This window comes from Pituophis catenifer, unplaced genomic scaffold (genome assembly GCF_029215685.1).
Source record: "Pituophis catenifer annectens isolate HBS135680 unplaced genomic scaffold, rPitCat1.0.hap2 SCAF_1, whole genome shotgun sequence".
Lineage (NCBI taxonomy): Eukaryota > Metazoa > Chordata > Lepidosauria > Squamata > Colubridae > Pituophis > Pituophis catenifer.
This window is the reverse complement of record NW_027256881.1, coordinates 350,930,777-350,953,222: the sequence shown is the minus strand read 5'-3', so window position 1 is coordinate 350,953,222 and position 22,446 is coordinate 350,930,777. Positions and strand designations below refer to the sequence as shown.

The 22,446-nt window shown below is 41.3% G+C and overlaps 1 protein-coding gene across 1 annotated transcript in view; it reads right to left on the bottom strand.

The window, feature by feature from the left end:
* Positions 1 to 22,202, bottom strand: part of LOC139312952 (vomeronasal type-2 receptor 26-like) — a gene marked incomplete at its 3' end in the record, with an annotated part of 53,912 nt that extends 31,710 nt beyond the window's left edge. Inside the window, exon 1 of the mRNA XM_070938190.1 lies at positions 21,610 to 22,202. Coding sequence (XP_070794291.1) covers positions 21,610 to 22,202 — 593 coding nt within the window. The remainder of the gene's footprint in view (positions 1 to 21,609) is intronic.
* Positions 22,203 to 22,446: the final 244 nt, after the last annotated feature.

The following is a 22,446-nucleotide window of genomic DNA, read 5'->3' as shown; positions in this document are numbered from 1 at the left end:
GCTCCATTTTCCCATCCCCCTGCCTATGGCAACTCAAGAGCAGGTCAGGAATGCTTTGCAAGTTGACACTGTGCTCACTTTTCTTGCCCAGGTTGGGCTTCCTGGGGGTGGCTTCTGCTGCAAGGTGAGGCAGGGGGTGAGGTGGGGGTGGCCTGGCTGCAGGGCCCCGAGATACGTGGGTGCAGGGTGTGTGAATGACTTCTGGGGCTGGGCTTGGGTGGGACAGAGTGGAAGGGGAGTCCTAGCTGCTTCTTGGGGATGGGGCCTTCCTGCCCTCCTGGACTCAGAACTCTTTCTAGTTGTGACTAGGTGGTCATTTGCATAACGTCTTATAGAGTGCCAGTTGGACCTTTTCCTGGATCATGATTCCCTGTGCTCAGTCATTCGTGCCCTGGTCATCTTCCCTTTGAATTTTACAATGTGATCTACATAGGGCTACCTTTGAAGAGCATTTGGAAGCTACAGCTGGTGCTGAATGAAGCAGGGTGGACAATGTTATCTACCCCTAGTATGACCCATGTAATAGCCCTGTTTTACAAGCTGCATTGGTTTCTGCTTTGCATCCATGCCCAACTCAAGGTTATCACATTGAAAGTCCTCCATGGCATTGGACCAGGAAAGCTAAGTTATCAGGTTATGTTCAGCTATTGGGCATGGTGTTCATCCCTGTTTCTTGGCCAAGGGAACCAGTGTTATTTAAAAACAATTTCCACAGTGATGTGGCCATTATGGTTATACCCCAAAAGTGCATAAATAGCCGTCTTCCAATAGTTGAGGGATTGTCACAGAGAAGAGGGGATCAATCTATTCTCCAGAGTGCTTATAGGGATGAGAAGAAGTAAAGGCTGGAAACTTATCAGAGAGCCCTAACCTAGAATGGGGGATTCATTTTCTGACAGAGAGAATAATTACTAATTTGCAATAGCACTCTGGAGCTCCAGAGTTTTCTGCAATGCTGCACAAACAGCCAGAGGGAAGCAGAATGAATCACTTTGTCACACGGCCACATGGTGCAGTTACAGAAGCGGCCATCAGATTCCTAGTGACCACAACTGAATGGGGCCACTGGTAGCTGCTATCAAAATCATGCTAGAAGTGTTTGCTAAGCGAAACTGTCCCAACACTTATGGAATGACACCAGTTTCTGTATGCTTTACAGCTCTGTGAATATTGTCAATATAGGGTCTACCATATTTCCTGCAGCCCTAACTCTAACCTCACCATGCCACCCACCCCAATGAATCTTTTCCCTGGCTGCCCAACCCCAGGCTCCCATCCCTGGTGCCCCTTCCCATCCGCCCCTCCTCCACTGCCTCTCCCTGGGAAATTCACTGTGGGACAATTGCCTTGAGAGATTAACCATGTGGGATCATTACCCATGTGCATCTCAACTGTTCCCAGACTAAAACTGGTCCCAGAAGGTCCTTCCCACCACACCAAACTCCTCCTCCTGCCTACTGGAATTAGAGTCCTTTTTCCATTCTTTTTGTCTTCTCCCACATAAAATAGCTTTAGATGAAGAGGGATTGGGGCCAGGTGGGCTGGAGTAAGTAAAGTTGTTATGGCCAGCCAGCTGCCAGTGGAGCTGGCGGCAGATTCAGATGATGAGGAGGTTGGGGAGGAACTTGGGCCAGTCCTGGAGTCTGGGGAAGGCTCTGATGGAGGTTCTGTGTCAGAATCAGAGATAGAGCCAGGGCCATCCGACATTCCCCGGCTGCCTTCAGAGTTGGAGCTAAGAAGGGAAGAGGAACAGCTGGGGCCTGTTCCAGATGCGTGTATGCGCAGAGCTGTCAGGAGTGGGGAACAACTGAGGATCAAGAGCTGACTCGGGAAGAAAGGCACATGGGGACAGTGAATGGCCCCTCCCTGGCTGGGGAATAAAAAGGAGGAAACGGGAGGGGTGGTTGCAGGAGACAACCATTTGGATTTCTTTTGGAAGATTGTTCATCGTGATTCTCAGAGACTATTTGAAAGAGTTTAATTTACAGCTTTGTGGCTGGCAGCTCCCAGCCTGGCATTTATCCAAGGAGCTGATAAGGTCTTGGAAGGATTATTGCCCGGACTTTTCTGTGTGTGGATGCCATGAATTTGCAGTAGCTAAATAACTACTGTGGGTTTTTTTCAGGACAGGGAGTCTGTTTCTTGGTTCTGCTAAGGCTGGGTCAGAACAAAAGGGCTCTGTCCACCAGCAAAGCCAGCAAATGTGGGAGGTGACTGGTTATCCCAGTGGACACACCTACAGGGTGCTTGCTATATTAGAGGCTCCTTCCAGAGACAGGGGCACCCTTTGACTTGCTGTGAGCTGCCTTGCTTCAGCCTCATCTCCTTCCCTCCAGGAGTGATTGGGAATTTGCTCCCCCCATATAGTTGTAGGGAGAATACAGTCCTGCCCAACACCTGCAGTGGGCTACAACTCATGTACCCTTCATTGGAAACTGGACACACTGGGCCACAGCAGGAGTGATCGTGCTTGCCCCTAAACTTTCCATGAGCTTCCCCCGCTTGGTTGAGGTGAATGGAGCAAGCACAAGGGCAGGGAAGGTTCTGTCCCTACCTCACAGCACTCAACCCGGAGCTTCAGTTTGCTAATGATTGACACAGCCCAGAGGGTCCAGTTTGCAAAGCGAGGTACATGAGCTGTCATCCACTATGGGTGCAGGCAGGGCTGCGTTGTCCCTACAGTTCTCCTGCTGGGAGTAAATTCTTGATCACTCCTGGATGGAAGGAACCAAGACAGAAGTGGGGCAAATCACGAGGCATTCAAGAGGGCCCTTCTCTGAAAGGAGCCTCTGATCTAGGAAGCCCTCTGTATCAGTCTCCATCTGAGACCACCAGTCATGTCCTGCCTTTGCTGGCTGCAGTCTGCCTCACCCCAATTCTTTTTGCCAAGAGCGATTGTCATGTGGTGAGAGATGAAAGAATGGGGAGGGCCGGGGTGTTGCGTAATTTTAAGGATCAGACTCAATAAATGATTTAAATATAAAGTATTCAAACATAACATTGTTTATTTACAGTAGGCATTCTATATTCACTGAGTAATCACAGATAGAAGCAAGGAGGAGGTGCATACAGCTCCTTTTATATTCACAAGGCGGAGTAAAGTATGGGAGTGGTTACATATGAATATATTAAGAGAGGAAAAATAAATTAACCCCTAATACCCTGAGTATATACAGTTCCTCTATTGGAGAATAAGGCATTTACTTGTGACAAATCCCCCTCTAAATGCCGATTCGATATATAACAATAATTACATTCAGATTCAGAACAATACAAAACTTGCAGTTTGGAAGTTAAATATTTGTGTTGTTTAGATGGCAAAGGCTTAGTCAATATGTCAGCTATTTGTTCTGATGTTTCGCAATGAACTGCTTTAATAAATCCATCTTGAGATAATTGTCTCACGTGCTTGAATTTTATATCTATATGTCTGGATCTTTGACCAATAGCATCAGATCTAGATATCTCAATAGCAGCTTTGTTATCTTCGTGTATAACAAATGGTAATGAAGGTTTCTTCCAAGTATTTGACAATAAATCATTAAACCATACAAGATTGTTGGAGGCTTTAGACAAACAAACATATTCTGCCTCAGTTGTTGATGTGGCTACTAAATCCTGTTTTCCAGTATACCAGTAAACTGGACAATCGTTAAGAAAAAATACATAACCAGATGTGCTTTTTCTACATATGGTATCACCTGCCCAATCCGCATCAGCGTAACAGGTGAGGATGGGCTCTTTGACATTATTAGGTTCCAGTAATAAACAGAAGTCTAAGCTGTGTTTTAAGTACCTTAATATTCTTTTAACAGCTTCCCAATGATACATAAAGGGTTTGCTAACGTACCTGGATAACAAATTGAGAGGCAAAGCAATATCAGGTCTAGTCCAATTAGAAATATATAAAAGGGAACCAATAACTGATCTGTAGAGTGTATTATCCTTAAATTCAGGGGATGATTCATCTATATTCCTTAAGAAGTCAGTTTGCATAGGAGTGTCACAAGGCTTAGCATCATTTAAATTGCACTTGTTTAGGAGTTCTATAATCTTATCTTTCTGAGAAAGTTTGAATCCTTTTTTGGTCTTACTGATTTGAACTCCAAGATATTTATTTACCTTCCCTAATGATTTTAAAGAAAAATGTTCATTTAGTTTTGTTACAAATGTATCTCTTTTTTCTTTATGTTTTCCTATATACAAAATATCATCCACATAAATTAACACAAATTCTAATGAGTCACCCTCTTTTTTGACAAAGAAACAGTTGTCAGCAGTAGTGGCATGGAAATTCATAGTTTTGAGTACTTTGACTAAACATTCATACTAGCGTTTGCCAGATTGTTTTAATCCGTACAAACTTTTATTTAATAACCACGTTTCATTTTTGTTTGTGTATTGACTATGAGGTGCTCTTACATATATCTCTTTATCAAGTTTTGCGTGTAGATACGCGGTCTGTATGTCATATTGGAATACATCAAGGTTAAGAGCAGATGCTATAACTAAAGCTGTTTTGACACTCTCAGTTCTTACTGTGGGAGAGTATGTGTCTGTGTAATCCTCAGGGTATTTTTGAGCATAACCTTGTGCAACTAATCTAGCTTTGTATAATGGGTTGCCTTCTTCCAGATTTTTAATTTTGTATATCCACCTGGTGCCTATAATAGTTTTATACTTAGGTGCAGGTGTAGGTGTGAATACATTTAATTCTTGTAAACTGTCCATCTCCTTGGTCATGGCTAATTCCCATTTTTTTCTTTCTTCAGTGGGGAGCTTTAATACTTCCTCGTATGTGTTTGCCATTGATGTTTCACTATCCATGTACATTACGTAATCTTTGTATTTGTTTGGCACTTGATTTCTCTTACATCTGATTGTTTTTTTCTGGTTTACTATCGTTATCATGTAAGTATCTTGCCTCCTTTTTTGTTAGTGAATCTGTCTTTATTCTGTGTTGACTGTTTGTCCATGTTTTATTTTTGTATCTATGTGTGTTGTGATTGCATTCTTCTCTATCTATTTTATCTTGATGCTCAGTGTCTGAATTTGTGATTGGGAATATTTCATTAAGATGTATTTTAGACCAATTGGCCTGTTCATGAAATACAGCTGTTCTAGAAATTATAAATTTGTTATCATTATCAATAAATCTGTACCCTTTTGTGCCTGTTTCGTATCCCATGAATCTAAGTCTTCTGGACACGTTCTCTCCTTTACGCCTCAATTGTTTTGGTATGTGTACATCCGCTGTGACTCCAAATATGTGCATGTGTGCTATTTTGGGTTTTCTACTGTACATTAATTCATATGGTGTCTTGTTTATAATGCTGGACCAAGTTCTATTTTGTGTATAATTGGAATATTGTAATGCTTCTGACCAGAATTGTTTTCCTAAGCCAGCATCTTCTAATGTGCATCTAATCATGGTTTGCAATGTTGAGTTCTTTCTCTCTACTACTCCATTTGGAAATGCAGAGAAAGGGCTAGACGTGAAATGTAGCATCCCTTTTGTCAGGTTTCGGTTCTGTCTTAAAATAAGTTTCATTTTCAAGCGCAGTCTCTAATGAATCATTCTTTATTAAGAACAGAAATAGCTGACATTTCTGAGGCTAATTGCAGCTCAACTGGCCCCTCCTTCCAACCCCCTCCTCTTCCGCTCTCCAACCCGATTTCTCATTGGCCATTAGCCAATCCATCTCTCCGTCCTGGCACGTACTTCTCACAGGAATGTGACCCCCACCCTCATCCCCCAGAAAACCCTATCTCTTGCATGCAGAAAACTAGGTAAAAGTTCATCTCAGCAATAATTCAGTGCTTCTGGTCTTCATGACAGCACTGGAAGAGAGCATAAGTTGGAGTGCTGACATCCGGCCCCTCTCCCTTCACTTCTGCGACATCACCTATCCCATAGGGAAAACACAAGAAGATTAGTCCCATCAGCCCCTCCCTGGCTGTGCACCCCCCCCTCCCAGCTTTCCCGGGTGGTCTGCATGGAATTTTGCTATAAGGCGATCAGCTTGGATGTTTGCGCTCTTCACCCAGGAAGCCTCTGACAATGGGTAACCCTTCCATTTAATTAAGTACTGAAGGAGCCCCCTGTGCCATCTTGAATCGAGAATCCGCTGCACTTCATAATGCGTTTGGCCCCCAACAACCAGGGGCCCAGGGGGTTCACGTGGTGTTGGCCTTAAAGTAGACCCCACTACAGGTTTTAGAAGGCTACTGTGAAAAACGGGGTGAATTTTCCCCAAAAGCCGTGGCAACTGCAATTGCACCGTAACGGGGTTGATTATTTTTATTATAGGAAATGGTCCTATAAATTTTGGGCCCAATTTCCTGCTCGGGAGTCTAAGTCTCAAGTACTTGGTGGAGAGGTAAACTTTCTCTCCCAGCTGAAATGGTCTTTGGGGAGTTCGGTGCTTGTCTGCTTGGTCCTTATAAGATTGAGCCGCCTTTGCCAGCACCCTCTTAACATTTTCCCAAGTTTGTCTCAACATTGCCATCCAGTCGGTCAAACTGACTGAGGAAGGGGGCTCCCTCGGGTATTCTGGCATGGGAACAAAATCCATGCCACTCACTATTTTGAACGGGGTTAGCCCCGTGCTGCTGTGGACAGCATTATTATATGCAACCTCCGCAAAAGATAGGAGGTCTGCCCAATTGGACTGCTGGTAGTCGACGTAGCATCTTAAATACTGTTCTATCATAGCGTTCAGTCTTTCTGCCCCCCCATTGGTACTCGGGTGAAATGCTGAGCTGAGCCCTTGGGATGAACCTATGGATCATAGAAACTCCCTCCAGAACTTTGCTGTGAACTGGACCCCTCTGTCGGAAATGATTCTCCTGGGGACTCCATGTAGGCGGTAAATGTGTTTCAGGAACAGTTTGGACAACTGACGGGCTGAAGGCAGTCCACTACAAGGAATGAAGTGTGCCTGTTTGGAGAATAAGTCTATTACAGTCCAGATCACTGTATTTCCACTACTCCTCGGTAGGTCTACTATAAAGTCCATTGCAATCTCCTCCCATGGTCTTGTTGGCTCAGCTACTGGTTGCAACAATCCAGGCGGGCACCCTGGCCTTGTCTTCATCGTGGCACAAATGGTGCAGCTTTTTACATAACTGTCTACGTCCTTTCTCATATGTGGCCACCAGAACTGCCTCCGTACTAGGTGCAGAGTCTTTAGGAACCCGAAGTGTCCTGCTGGTTTAACATCGTGGCTCCTCTTGAGAATCAGGATGCGTAAACTCTGTGGGACATAGAGCTTTGTCCCCCTCCATGCTAGTTCATCTCTTTTTGTCAAGAGATGTTGATTGTCTCGATACCAGGGGTCTGTCAGCGTTTCATTTTTTAATTTTGCAGTTAAGTCACTTGCAAGTTGGCCTTGCTGGTCACGTCGTTGCCGTCTGGTGATCACTTGGGCCGCAGCTTGGGTGGAGGGGATGATGGCATTCACTACCTGCTCCCGCTCACTGTTGTATTGGGGCATCCGGGAGAGGGCATCAGCCAGGAAATTTCTCCCACCTGGGATGTGCTTAAGCTCGAAATTGAAACGATTGAAGTATTGTGCCCACCGTACTTGCCTGGGCGACAGTTTTCGTGGGGTTTTTAGAGCCTCTAGGTTTTTATGATCAGTCCAGACTTCAAATGGTTTCTGGCCTCCCTCTAGAAGGTGCCGCCAGGTCAACAAGGCCCACCTTACTGCAAACGCTTCCTTCTCCCACGCCGCCCATCGCCTTTCCGTATCGGTGAGTTTGAGGGAGGTGTAGGCGCAGGGTTGTAGATCCCCTTGGTTGTTCTTTTGGAGTAACACAGCTCCTACTGCCACATCACTTGCGTCTGCTTGGATGACAAAAGGCTGTTCTGGATCCGGGTGTTTTAAGACAGGTTCTTTCGCGAACAGTCCTTTTAGCGTCTCAAATGCCTGTTGGCAGGTCAGGTCCCACTGTAGGGGTTGTCCCGGGCGAGGTTTCATCGCTGGGCTTCCTGTCTTTAGGAGGTCTGTCAAAGGTTTGGCAATCTTCGCGAACGAGGGGATGAATTGTCTGTAGAAATTCGCAAAACCTAGAAAACTTTGCAATTGTCTGCGGGTGCGAGGGGGCTGCCATTGTAGAACTGATTGGACCTTGGCTGGGTCCATCTCTATCCCCTCATTTGATACTCGGTAGCCCAGGTAGTCTAGCCGTGATTGGTGGAAATTGCATTTTGGCAGTTTGACATATAGGTTTGCCCGTAGCAGTTTTTCCAGTACTTGGCGGACGAGGGGTATATGTTCGTCTATGGTCTCCGTGTAGATAAGAATATCGTCCAGGTAGACGAGGACCCCTTTGTAAAGGTGTTCATGTAAGACTTCGTTTATTAACTGCATGAACACTGCCGGGGCTCCTTGCAATCCAAAAGGCATTACTTTAAACTGGAAACTGCCCAGGGGGCAGTTGAATGCTGTTTTCCATTCATCTCCTGCCCTTATGCGTACTCGGTAATAAGCTTCTCGAAGGTCTAGTTTGGTGAAAACCTTTCCTTTAGCTAGGTGGGCTAACATGTCTTTCATGAGGGGGAGGGGGTACAAGTTGTGTACGCAAACAGCATTGATACTTCGAAAGTCGACCACCAGTCTCATGGAGCCGTCCTTTTTCTCTTTAAACATGACCGGCGCCGCTACCCTTGGTTTCACTGGCTCAATAAATCCCCTTTGTAAGTTTTTGTCTATGTAGTCCCGCATTTCCTGCATTTCTCGGGGCGTCATGGCATACATTTTAGGTTTGGGTAGTTTCGCTCCTGGGATAATCTCGATGGCACAATCGGTCTCGCGGTGGGGGGGCAGGATGTCACACTCGGCCTCGCTGAATACCCCTGCAAGGTCTTGGTACTCCCTTGGGATCTGGTTTGCGTTACAAGCGGTGGTGGGTGCGGCTGCCAATTGTTTTGCTGCACCTTCTGGGAGGGACCCTTGTGTTGGTGGTGTTTTCTTCTGTAGTGGAGGGCTGCTTTGGGGTTTCAGCGTGGGAGGGAATTCTTCTGGTCGGGGCGGCAGGGGTTGGGGCCCCTTTGCTATTCTCAGCCTGCGGGTTCCCTCTTGCCACCAAATGATTGGGCCCCATTTGTCGAGCCATGAGAGTCCCAATATGACTGGTTCTGTCATCTTGGGGGCTATTATGAAGCGGATCGTCTCCCAGTGATCTGCGAGTTCTAGTCTCACGGGTTCAGTCAAATGTGTGGCATATGTTCCTCCCACTAGGGACCCATCAACTTGCTCGAAGCGAATTGGTTGTTTGAGCTGTTTAGCTCGGATTCCCAATTTTAGAACTGTGGGTAGGTTGATTAGGCACCGTGTGCTACCCGAGTCTATTAGGGCTTGGAAAGTCTCTTGGGCCCCTGTTTTGGGGGCTGTTAGGCGTATGGGGAAAAGAAAAGGATGGACGGGTCCACTCACCATCGGGTCATCCTCGCCTTCGTCTTCCGTGTCATAGGGTTCGGGGAACTGATCTCCCTCATCTGGGATTCCTCTGGTTTCGGTCAGATGAGCGAAAAACTCAGGGATTTGGGGAGTTTCCTGCGGTACGTGGGTGACGCGGTTGGGCCCTCGTTCCGGTCGTGCTTTGGGCGGTGGAGCTGGTCCCGGTCTAGGCGTTCCACATCTTGCTGCTATGTGGCCACTTCCCCCACATCTGTAGCATTTCAGTGGGCTCCGTGGGGCAGTTGGTCTGTAGGAGGGCTGTGATGTTGGGGTTTCTCGTCTGTTGAGTGGCCCCTGGTCTGGTCGGCCTCTCTCCTTTCCCTCTGGTGGTTTTGACGTGTCAGTCGCCCGCAGCCCTCTGTCGACTTTTATCGCTACCCGAAACCATTCAGCGAGTCGGTTTGGGATGTCACGATAGGCAGTCACTTGGGAAATTCTTTTATCTAGGCTTGTTCTAAAAAAATACACCAGCAATCGCTCTGGTAGGGGAGGCAGTGTCCCAATGACTCTCCTGAATTCACGGATATGCTCTCTGATAGGCTTCCCCCTCTGCATTAGGTTTCTGAGTTCGTCTTCCACATAGGGGCCCTCCTCCTCCTCCTCATAATGGGCTCTCAATAGTTGCAAGAACCCATCCACATTTTGTAGCTGGGGGGCCCTGTATTTGTAGAGTGATGCTGACCACCTCTTTGCTTCTCCCTCCAGCCCTTCCCTGATAGCATTCACTAGGGCTCTGGGGAAAGGGTAGAGGTGTCCAAACCGCTCTATGTATATCTCAGCTGAATCGAGGAATTGGGCGAGGTTGTCTGGGTCACCATCGAACTTCCCTCTGAACTGGGGTGGCTCCTCCCTCTCTGCCCTCTCCTCTCTGTGCTGAGCTCTGGAGGGCCAGCCCTGGTGTTGATAGTCCTCTGCCTCGTCTCTCATCCTGGGGTGGGGAGGTGCTGCCTTGTCTGGGCTTCACTGCCATTTCCATCCCCAGCTCGCCCTTCCCAATTCACTTAGGGGTTTTTCTTTATCTTTTAACTTTGCAAAAGGGGATTCCGCCTTTAAGGCTTTTGGCACAGTCCCCGGGTACTTATCTGCTTCACGTTTCTTTGCTTGAAGTTCTGCGGGGGGGGAAGGTGGAGAAAGTTGAACCTTTGTATTTTCCAAGTTGGCTGGAATCACGACCGCTTCTGCTCCTCCCGTTTCTTGAAGCAGGCTTTCCTCCGATAGCTTGGCTTCAGCCATAGTCCGTCCGACCAGTTGTGTGGGAGGGAACGGGATGATTTAAACTCAGCCAGCCTGGATTTGGAGGAGAGTTGAGCTGTCTGTCAGGTTTCGGTTCTGTCTTAAAATAAGTTTCATTTTCAAGCGCAGTCTCTAATGAATCATTCTTTATTAAGAACAGAAATAGCCGACATTTCTGAGGCTAATTGCAGCTCAACTGGCCCCTCCTTCCAACCCCCTCCTCTTCCGCTCTCCAACCCGATTTCTCATTGGCCATTAGCCAATCCATCTCTCCGTCCTGGCACGTACTTCTCACAGGAATGTGACCCCCACCCTCATCCCCCAGAAAACCCTATCTCTTGCATGCAGAAAACTAGGTAAAAGTTCATCTCAGCAATAATTCAGTGCTTCTGGTCTTCATGACAGCACTGGAAGAGAGCATAAGTTGGAGTGCTGACACCTTTGTTTTTTAGCCATTGGGAGAATTCTTTTGACATGAATTCAGATCCCCTATCTGTCATGATTTGTTTTATCTTAATATTATGTTGTGTTTCTACACGTTTGTAAAACTCTTTAATTTTTTGAAATGTTTCATCTTTGTGTTTTAAAGTGTAGACAAATCCATAACGGCTATAGTCATCTACAATAGTCAGAAAGTATCATTTTCTATATGTGATTGATGGTGTTAATGGACCAACCAAATCCATATGTACCAAATCAAAAATTTGATTAGTTGATCTTGTTGCCTTTCTTGGTTTGGGGCTAGTTCTGAGTTTTGTGGACTTACATACTGAGCATTCCAAATAGTTTTTACAATAGTTTTATTTTAACACCTTCAGCATGTTCAATCATCTTTTGTACTACAGGAAAACTAGCATGCCCTAATTTCCTATGTAAAATATGCGCACATTCATCGTGGATTGGTTTTCCAATTGTGGGTTTTTTGTTATTGGATGTGTCATTAATAGATGTGTCTTTGTGGCTATGAATTGTTTCATGTTCCTCATTATCACTATTGCTATTATCTGCATTATCTATGTTATCGTTATCATCCATGTTGGAATTAATGTTGTGTAACCATCTTTCTTTTATGATTAAATATGGTAGACCTCCTTTGATAATCACACTACCTAAACTTGTTTTGTTTTTCTCTAGTGTTGCTTTTCCTTTTGAGAATACTATATTTATGTCAGAATCTCTACTTAGTTTTATTGCACTAAGTATGTTATGAGGTATTTCTGGTATTAGTAATACCCCCTCTATTTTTCCTAGACCGGGTAAGTTAACATTTCCTCTACCAACAACTTGGACTTTTTCTTGATTAGCTACTTTGATTACAAATTTATCTTCTATAAATGAAGATAATATACTTTTGTTATGTGTTGTGTGATTAGTTGCCCCAGAATCAATGAGCCAATCATTGTCCCCTGGCTGTTGTATGTTAGTTGTATTATGTTTGTTTAATCCATTTAGTGAACCAGATCTTCTATCTCTTGAATTATCCCTGCCCCCTCTATGTTCTCTATAGTTGGGTGAGCTTCTATACCTATGGATGATTGTCTGTTATGGTATCTACCTCTATAGTCAGGTTTTTGCCTTTCTCTAAGGAATTTAGGACAATCTCTTCTACAATGTTCTTTAGATCCACAGTTGTGACATTCAATTGATTCACGATATTTTTCTTGGAATGCTACTCTCTTATGTTGTCTATGTTCTATGTGGTTATTACAGCGACTCCTTCTTGAATTATCTTCAGCTATTAGCTTATTTGATAAATTCTCTATGGACAAGTATCCTAAATTAATTGTGTCTAAATGTGATATATAGTTATCCCATGATGGGTCTAGTGAATTAATGATAACACTCTTCATTGTTTGATCTGAAATTATCTCTCCCCTTAAATGTAGCTCTGCTCTGATTTTGTTTAAAGATATTAAATGTTCACTTATGGTAACTCCTGGCTTTATCCTAGCTGAGAAGAAATCTTTAGACATTCTTGTAGTAGTTGCTACACTTTCACTATGAAACAATTTAAACATGCATTGAATAATTTCTGAGACAGTCAAATTATGCTTAATACTATGGTATATAGCAGGAGATATACTGGATATTAATAAGTAAAATGCTCTGTGGTGTAGGCAGTCCAATTTTAGAGTCCAAGGTCTTTTGGGGGGGTTAGTAATAAAGAATAATAAGTTTTCTTTTAGAAAAACAACCTGAAGTTGTTGACACCATTCCTGCAAATTAATACCATCTATTCTCAGTTTTGGGAAATCATTGGGCAAATTCCCAATACTGTTAGATCCATTACTTACAACTGGAGGTAGTCCGTGATCTTGCAAGTGTTGATAGTTGCAGAATGGTGTGGGTATGCTTGCAACGAATCTGAATGGCTCTCTCTGTTCATTATGTCCTCCGTAGTTGTCTGCGTAGGTTTGCACATGCGCGTTACTCATTTCGCTTCTGGAGCTGTCGGGAGAGGTTCTCGCTGCTGCAGCTCCCTCGTAGCGTTCTTCTTCCGATGAATCGGTCTCCGGTTCGATCTTGGTGTCCAGGTGACGGCAGGCGCTCGTTTCTTTTCGTTGAGATGATTCTTGTTGAGATCGCTGGTTCCTGGGATCGTCTGTGGCGTGGGGTAGTATTTGCATGACTCTCTGGGTTCAGGCGTCGGTGCTCTTGTCGTTTGTATAGAAGCGGATAGATTCTGAGATGTTTGCTTGCTTGTTTGTCTTTTCTTTATTTCTCGATTCCTAGCTTTTGTTGATTCTTTTATAATTTTTAATTTTGGACCGAATGTTGCAAAAAGCATGTTCATTGCTGATTCTATTTGCATTTCGATTGAAGTTTCTTCAATGTCTGTGTCTGATTCTTCTGAAGAGTAAATTTTCTCTTTTTTGCTTTTTGCATCATGTAAGGCTTTTCGCGCCAGATATTTTGAATTCTGTTTTCTGATTGGCTCTGCTTCACTCATCTTAGTGGTCTGTTGGAACCAAGATGGCTGCCATTCAAAATTTTGTGTGGGACCGTTAGTCTTCTTTTTTGCTATATTCTTATCTACAGGCAATTCGCTCACCATTTTTGATTCTTTAGATTCATCTGTTGTGATGTGTTTTTCTCTCGCTGCTCCATTGTTTTTTATTATGTCTTGGAGGTTCGCGATGAGATTTTCGTCATCCTTTTGACTTTTCAAAAGTCTCAGTATCTCTGACCTGAGTTCGTTGTTTTCTATCTCGTTCTCTTCTTGGTCATCAGTTTCATCCATTATCTCCTCGTTATCTGTAGTGCAGTCTTCAGATTCTCTTGATATTACAGTTGTGGATTCATCGATCATTTCTTGATCCACTTCCATTTCTTTACTGTGTGCCCTGGTGTTGGGTCTTTCTCTTTTGTTTCTGGAGTTTTCTCTCTTAGGCATATCTAGAGTTTTATTGAGTCAATTCAACCATCCTCTGCTACCAGATTGTTGCGTAATTTTAAGGATCAGACTCAATAAATGATTTAAATATAAAGTATTCAAACATAACATTGTTTATTTACAGTAGGCATTCTATATTCACTGAGTAATCACAGATAGAAGCAAGGAGGAGGTGCATACAGCTCCTTTTATATTCACAAGGCGGAGTAAAGTATGGGAGTGGTTACATATGAATATATTAAGAGAGGAAAAATAAATTAACTCCTAATACCCTGAGTATATACAGTTCCTCTATTGGAGAATAAGGCATTTACTTGTGACACGGGGACCCCAATTCCAGGAGGCGGTGGAGGAGGAGGTCAATGTGCAACAAATAATTGCACATTATTTGTTACACATATGCACCAGTTGTGGTCCAGTTTTGGGACCAGTTTTGGTCTGGGAACAGATGAGACACATGCAGCTAATTGTTCCATGTGACAAATCTGACAGGTCAAATTGTACTGTGGCAATGCGCCTGGGGAAGGCAACGGGGGAGGGGCTGATGTGGAGGGGCTGCCAGAGAAGGGTGGTTGTGGTGGGTTGTGATTGGGATGGGGGGGAAGCTGGGATGATCAGGGGGAGGCAACTGCAGCTGACTGTCCCAATCCCATCCACGTGATGTATTGCAAAGATACTATTTCATCCTTGTTGCTAAAAAAGGACTGTCTGTAATGTTTATTTGGCTATTACAACTGCTTAATCCTTAATCCTCCCAAAACCACAGTGGATTCAAATGCAGGACCAAAAATCAATAATCAAGTCTCACAGCAGAATTATTTGTTGCACCCTGGATAAGTTCTCTCCAGAGAATAGTGGGAGGATCTCTTGAAGACCAAAGGATGCACTTATATTTGTACATTTGAGAAAGGAGGAGAAAATGAGTTATGCATAAGAAATAGATGATGTAGTCATACGTATTCATAATTAACAGCCTATCAATTATTTTCCCACTAATGTTATTGTCATCAACAAAGAAGTATTCTCCTTAATCAAAGAACATATCAGTTACGTTACCTTATATTGCCATAGACATTTTGTTAAAGTTTATTGAAAATCACAGAATTGAAGTTTGCTATTTTATGGGTCAGTTAGCACACACTCCTTCTATGTTTCTTTTTCTCACATGACAGACCATTCGAAGGAAAGGGGGATATTATCAAAATAACTTAATACTGTTTGCATCTAGTAATCTTTGTGACCTGTCACCATTTTTATTTACAAAATTTATTGGGTTTTTTTTTCAAATTCTTTGACCTTACTGGAAAAAAAAAGGGGGGGACTTTTTATTTCCATAGCAAAAAAGATAAAGCAGAAACGGTTAAATTGATAATTTTATTCAAAGAAGAAAATATGTTTTCATTTGGCTATCATTTCTGGAATTTGTGCTTATTAAGAAAAAAAATGAAACTTTGACTTTGGTTTTGATGATTAGAAAGATTTGATGTTATAGGAATGGCTAGTTATAGATTAATGTGTAAAAGCAAAAAGTTGAGGTTGGAGTGTGATTATCTTAAAACATAAAAATTATATATTGCAAATTAACAGAGAGAGAGAGAGAGAGAGAGAGAGAGAGAGAGAGAGAGAGAGAGAGGGATCCATATCTGCTTAAAAAAACTGATACTGAACCAAATCCTTTAAAATGCTATATTAAAAAAACAACTAAATTAAAAAGATTAAAATGAGAAAATTTCCTCCTTGAAATAATAAACACATTTTTAAAAACTAGCTTTCCATCCACACAGGGCACTGAACAATACAAGGATACTTTATTTATTTATTTATTTATTTATTGGTTCGATTTATATGCCGCCCTTCTCCGGAGACTCAGGACGGCTTACAATGCGTTAAGCAATAGCCTTTATACTTCTGTATATACCTGCTTAGTAGGGCTTTTGGTCCCCCCTAAGCGGTGTTCTTTTTATACAAAGTCAGCTTATTGCCCCCACAATCCGGGTCCTCATTTTACCTACCTTGGAAGGATGGAAGGCTGAGTCAATCTTGAGCCTGGTGAGATTTGAACTTGCAGTAATTGCAGGCAGCTGGCAGCTAAGTACTACTTACCAGGACTTTAGTCCACTGCGCCACCAAGGCTCTTCCTTTGTTTATCATTTCTTCATTTGAAGAAATGATAAACAAAAGGCTGGGTAATTGTTGCTGAAAGCAGATAAATTGTAACCACTTGATAAGCAATTCTGTTATGAACAAATTTCTCCCTCATGTCATCATTTTTTAAAAAAAAATCTTATCACATTCTTTTTTTTTATTTTTATTATATTTTTATTGTTAAAGAATAACAAAAAGGAAAAAAAATCAATACAAAAAATCAATAGTAAAGAAAGAAATTTTTTTTTTCCCCAACGTGCTATACAAACGGAAAGGAAGTTTTAGGAACTTGAAGTCTTCAATTCTTCCAGAAATCTCTTTGATAAGGTACTGGTGCCGATTCATCCAATCTCCCAAGTGCAAAGTCCACAAATGGTTGCCAAGTGTTCCAAAAAACATTTTCTTTATATATACCACTTCTAATTTTAATATCACAAGTCAATTTCTCATTTAATGCAAATTTCCATGTTTCATTTTTTTTAAAAAAAATAGTCTTTATTTACATTTCCTTTAAAAAGAAAAGACAAACAACATAAAATAACACACATAACAATACAACAATAAATATATAGACTTCCATATAGCACCTTAATACACACGTATTTGGTACTATAACTTTAAATTATATTCCGGAGAAGGCAGAACATCTTATATCTCTTAATGCATCACTTAGGTCTATCCGACCACACTTATCCTATATAATATATATTTCTCTTCCAATCCCAGTCCTCACCTAATGTAGATTATAAATTCCTCTTTTCTAACCAATTATAGAATTTGTCCCAAACTAAACCTACTTGTGATTGCTCTCTATCCTGTAACTTTTTAGTTAGTGTATCCGCTTCCGCACATTCCAAATTTTTTTTTATAATAGCCTCCTCTGTTGGGATATCTTGGTTCTTCCAAAATTGGGCATATATCATTCTCGCCGCTGTAACTATATGTAATGCCAAATACCATAAGTCCTTTTTTATGTTTTCCGGTTTGGAACCGAGCAGGCATGTCTCTGGTCGCCAGTCAATCTTTAACACTAATATCTCGTTAAGCCATTTTTGGATTTTCCCCCAAAATATCACTGCCTTTGGGCATAACCACCATTGGTGATAGTAAGTACCATGATCCCCTCCACATTTCCAACATTCCGCCGATTGCCCTGGGAACATTTTTGCTAGTCTATTAGGCGGTAAATGCCACCTATAGATCATTTTATAGATATTTTCTTTATAGGCCGTAGATACAACAAGTTTCATATTATCCCACCAGATCTCTTGCCATTTGTCTAGGTGTATTGGATAACCAAAATTCTTCCCCCAGGCAATCATAGAGTCTTTAACTATTTCTTCACCTATCTCTAATTTCATAAGCAGTTTATAAGATTTTGAGATCATACCCTTTTCTTGGCCCATCAAAATTTTATCTAATTCTTGTAATCCTCCCTCAATCCCTCTTCCATCCCTATCCTTTTGATATTTAGACTGAATTTGGAGATAACTCCACCAATCCATCTGTACTCCTTGGGCAGATAATTCCTGTTTGGATTTTAATTTCCCTTGTGAATTCAGTAGGTCCTTGTATGTTAATTTTTTAGCCATATTATATAGATTGGGATATGTCACTGCTTCTAAGGGGGCTAACCAACAGGGCGTTTTAACGTAGTATTTTTTACTAATCTTTTCCCAATTTTGGATTAAGATCTTTCTTAAATAATGTCGGGTAAACCATTTACTCAATGGGATATTCTCACGCCAAAGTGCCTTATGCCAGCCCTGTTGTATATCAAAGCCTTCTAGTTTAAGAAGCCGGTTATTGGATAAGGTAATCCACTCTTTTACCCAGGTTAATAAGGCCGCTAAGTAATACATCTCCCAACATGGGAGTCCTAAGCCTCCTCTGTCCTTTACTTCTTGCATCATCTTTCTTTTAATCCATGGTTTCTTCCCCTGCCAAACGAATTTCGATATTATTTGATTCAGGTCTATAAAAAATTTCTTAGTTAAGCTCACTGGTGCAGTCTGAAATAAAAAGTTAAACTTTGGTAAAACATAGGATTTCACAGTTGTAACTCGCCCTAATAGTGAGAGTTGTATCTTACCCCATCTCTCTAGATCTTTTTTAATTTGAATTAATAATTTATTGTAATTATCCTCCTGTATACTCGAACATCTATTGGTTAGCCAAATTCCCAAATATTTAACTTTATTGACTACTTTTAATCCAGTTGCCACCTGTAGCTTTCTCTTAGGTTCTTCTCGAATATTCTTAGTTAGTATATTTGTTTTGTTCTTATTAATTAGTAGTCCAGCTACCGCCCCGTATTCTTCGATTGTCTCTAACAGGTGTAAACAGGATTCTATGGGCTCTTCGAGAATAAAAACCATATCATCAGCAAAGGCCTGGGTTTTATATATCTGTTGTCCAATTTTAAGGCCTTTAATTTTTTCTTCTTTCCTTATTTTACGTAATAGGGTCTCTAATGATAGAATAAAAAGTAAAGGAGATAGGGGACATCCCTGTCTTGTGCCTTTGCCAATTACGAATTCTTCCGTCAAGTCCCCATTTATCAATAGTCTAGCCACTTGTTTGGAGTAAATAGCTTTGATCGCATTTATAAACCTCTGCCCGAATCCCATATATTCTAACTGGGCTATTATAAAATCCCAATTAACCAAATGCCTTGGATTAATCCCAATTAATCAAATGCCTTCATGGCATCTATAAAAACTAGTGTGACCTGTTTGTCTGGGTGTTCTTCATAGTATTCTAATAGTATTCTAATCAAGAGCCTTGATAGTACAGGGGTTTAGTGCACCCTGTTATTAAGGACAGCTGCCTGCACTTTCTGCTGGTTCGAATCTCTCCAAGGCTCAAGGTTGACTCAGCCTTCCATCCTTTCTAAGGTAGGTGAAATGAGGACCCAGTTTGTGGGGGCAATAAGCTGACTTTGTATAAAATATACAAAAGAATGAAGGCTATTGCTTAACGCATTGTAAGCCGCCCTGAGTCTCCGGAGAAGGGCGGCATATAAATCAAATTAAATATATATATATATATATATTTAACATAAATATCATATTATCCCGCAATTGTCATGATGGTAAAAATCCATTTTGATCCATGTGAATGAACTCATTCAGAAAACCTTTTAATCTATTTGCCAAAATTGTAGTAAAAATTTTATAATCTGAATTCAACAGGGAAATCGGTCTATAATTTTTTATATCCAATGGGGGGGGATCTTCCTTAGGAATCAAACTAATATTTGCTTCTCTCCACGAATGGGGGATTTCCGCCTTTCCCAGTACTTCATTAAATAGATCCTTCATATGCTCACCCATAACCTCAAACATTGTCTTGTATAATTCTGCTGGAAGTCCATCTGTGCCAGGGGTTTTAAGATTCCCCTGTTTCTTTACTGCTTTTTCAATCTCTGTTAAAGTAATTTCCTCTTCTAGTATCTCTTTCGTTAAATTAGATATCCTAGGTAGATCCGAATTCTCTATGTAATTTTTAATTGTATCAGATGAAATTTCCTCCCTTTTATACAAGTCTTTATAGAATTCCACCGCAATTTTTCCTTTCCTTTTTTGTCTTTTAATAAATTCCCTTCCTTATCTTCCAATTGGTCTATTTGTCTGCTCTGTTTTTCTTTTTTTAATCTAAATGTCAGCCATCTTCCTAATTTATTAGCTGATTCAAAGTGTTTTTGTTTTGCTCTCCTTATCTTATCTTTCATTTTATCCAATTCTAGGAGATTAAGCTGATGTCTTAGTAAAATTATTTGTTCTTTTGCTTCTGTAGAGAGTGGGTTATCTTGTAATTTTTCCTCCGCCTTTGTTAATTTACTTATAAGCTCACCTCTTTCTTGTTCTTCCTTTTTGTGATTATTGGCCATATATTTAATACTAATCCCTCTTATAAAGGCCTTAGCGGTATCCCATATTATTTGCAGTGACATTCCTGGTGTTTTATTCTCTTTGAAAAATCGGGGTATTTCTATTTTAAGCTTCTGTATGAACTCAGTCTCTTTTAAAATCTCTGGCCTCATCATCCATCTTCTTCTATTTTTCTCTTCCTTCTTTAATGTAACTAGTACTGGATGATGATCCGCCCAGTCATTCGGCATAATTCTAATCTCTGTTACTAGGGAGTTAAGTTCTTGTGTCAACCAAATCATATCCAGCCTGGACCACGATTTATGTCTGGATGAGTAATAAGTAAATTGTTTTTTGGTCGGATTGTGCTCACGCCATGTATCTTTCAGTCCTAATTCCTCTCTCATTTCATTGCAAATGACTGGTAAGATTATCCTATCTTGTTCTCCTTTTCCTTTTTGATTCTCCCCTGCTTTATAGTCCTGTACCCTATTGACAACTGCATTGAAATCTCCCAGGAGACATACCTGCTCATAGTCCAAATCACGGATTTCTCTTTCTATTTTTTGGAAGAACAATTTATGTTTAGAATTTGGAGCATAAATTCCTATCAGTAATACTTTGCTCTGAAATATTTCCACCTCTAACATTAATATTCGTCCGTCTTCATCTGCAAAAAGTTGTTTTGGGGAAAGGTACTCTTTTACATACATTGCAACGCCTCTCTTTCTCTCCTCTGAGGCCGCTACAAACAATTTCCCTGCTTTAGGACATTTCAATAGGTTAGCCTGTGACAATTTAATATGCGTTTCTTGCATACAAACAATATCCACGTTAGTTTTCACAATTTTGGTTAATATACGTCTCCTCTTAGCCGGAGCATTGAGGCCATTGACATTAACTGTCAATAGTCTCACTCCTTGATCCATCCCTATTTGTTGGTCCCTTTAATTTTAGCTACTGAGCGAGTTTCAATCCCGTATTCTTCTATTTCTCCTTCCTCCCCCCTCCCCACATTTTGCTTCCCCTTTCCTTGATATGCCTGTATTCCTCTCTCATTTCTCCACTCCTCTTTCTGCTCTTTCTGATTCTTTTTATCTATTTCTTTCTCTCTTTCCCTTTCATTGGGTCCAAAAAAGTTTTCACAAAAGTCCTGTGCATCCTGTATGTTTTCAATTTTTATCTTTCGATCTTGCCAGGTCACCAAAAGTCCTTCCGGCAATAACCATGTATGTTTTCAATTTTTATCTTTCGATCTTGCCAGGTCACCAAAAGTCCTTCCGGCAATAACCATCAGTAAGGCACATTGCATTTTCTTAATTGCGAGGTTATAAACTGGTAACTTTGTCTCTGTTCTCACACCCTTCTAGGGATCTGCTTTAAGAATGTAATTTGCCGTCCCTTATATGTAATATTCTGATCCCTGGCCTTATGGAGGGTTTGGTCTCTAAGCGCCTTTTTAGTAAGTCTTATGTGTATTTCTCTAGGCAAATTATGCCACCTCGCATAGTTGGTATAAACACGATAGGCCTCATTTATCTCGCCACAAACTTCTTCCTTGTTCTTCCCCACTGCTTCAGCTATCACTTCTCCGACAATGTCCTCTAACCGTTCCTCTCTATCCTCCGCCACATTTTGCAAACGTAAGAAGAAAGCAGACTTCTCCATCTCTAAAAATACTACTTCCTCTTCGAGTTTCCCGATTGCTTGAGCACATCTCCTTTCACAAATGTCTATTTGAGTTTCAACTCTTTCGGTAGATTTTTCAACCTCAGTCAATCTCTCCTCATGTTTCGTCAGAGTTGATCTCATCTCTCCCAATGACTCTTTAATTTGTTTCATCTCTCCTCGTAATTCACTCATTTCTGTTTTCAGGTCCTCGAAGTTTTTAGATGTAACTTCTTGGTTCTTTTCAATTAACTCTTGAATATTTTGGAACATTGTCTGCATTCCTTGCATTGTGATTGGTTTCTCTGCTGTTGGTAAATTTTCCGCTGATTTCCTTAAGCCTGGAGGCGTTGTGATTGGTGAGGATGCCGCTGTAGAGGGTGTATACTTTTTGACTACTTTAGTGGCAGTTACTGTGGTTGACATGTTTGCTAAACAAAGAAAACTTTTCCAAATTATCATACACTACTATTATTACGTATTATTATTATTAAATATTAAATATTATTATGAAATCTATTTAAATATGCACAATCAATCCACTATCTCCCTTATTTCATTCCTATTAAAGTACACAAGTAAACTCTATCTGACAATATATACAAATTATTATATCAATTTATGTTGAATAATAAATAAATCTTAGTAAATAATTAATTACTCAAGCTAT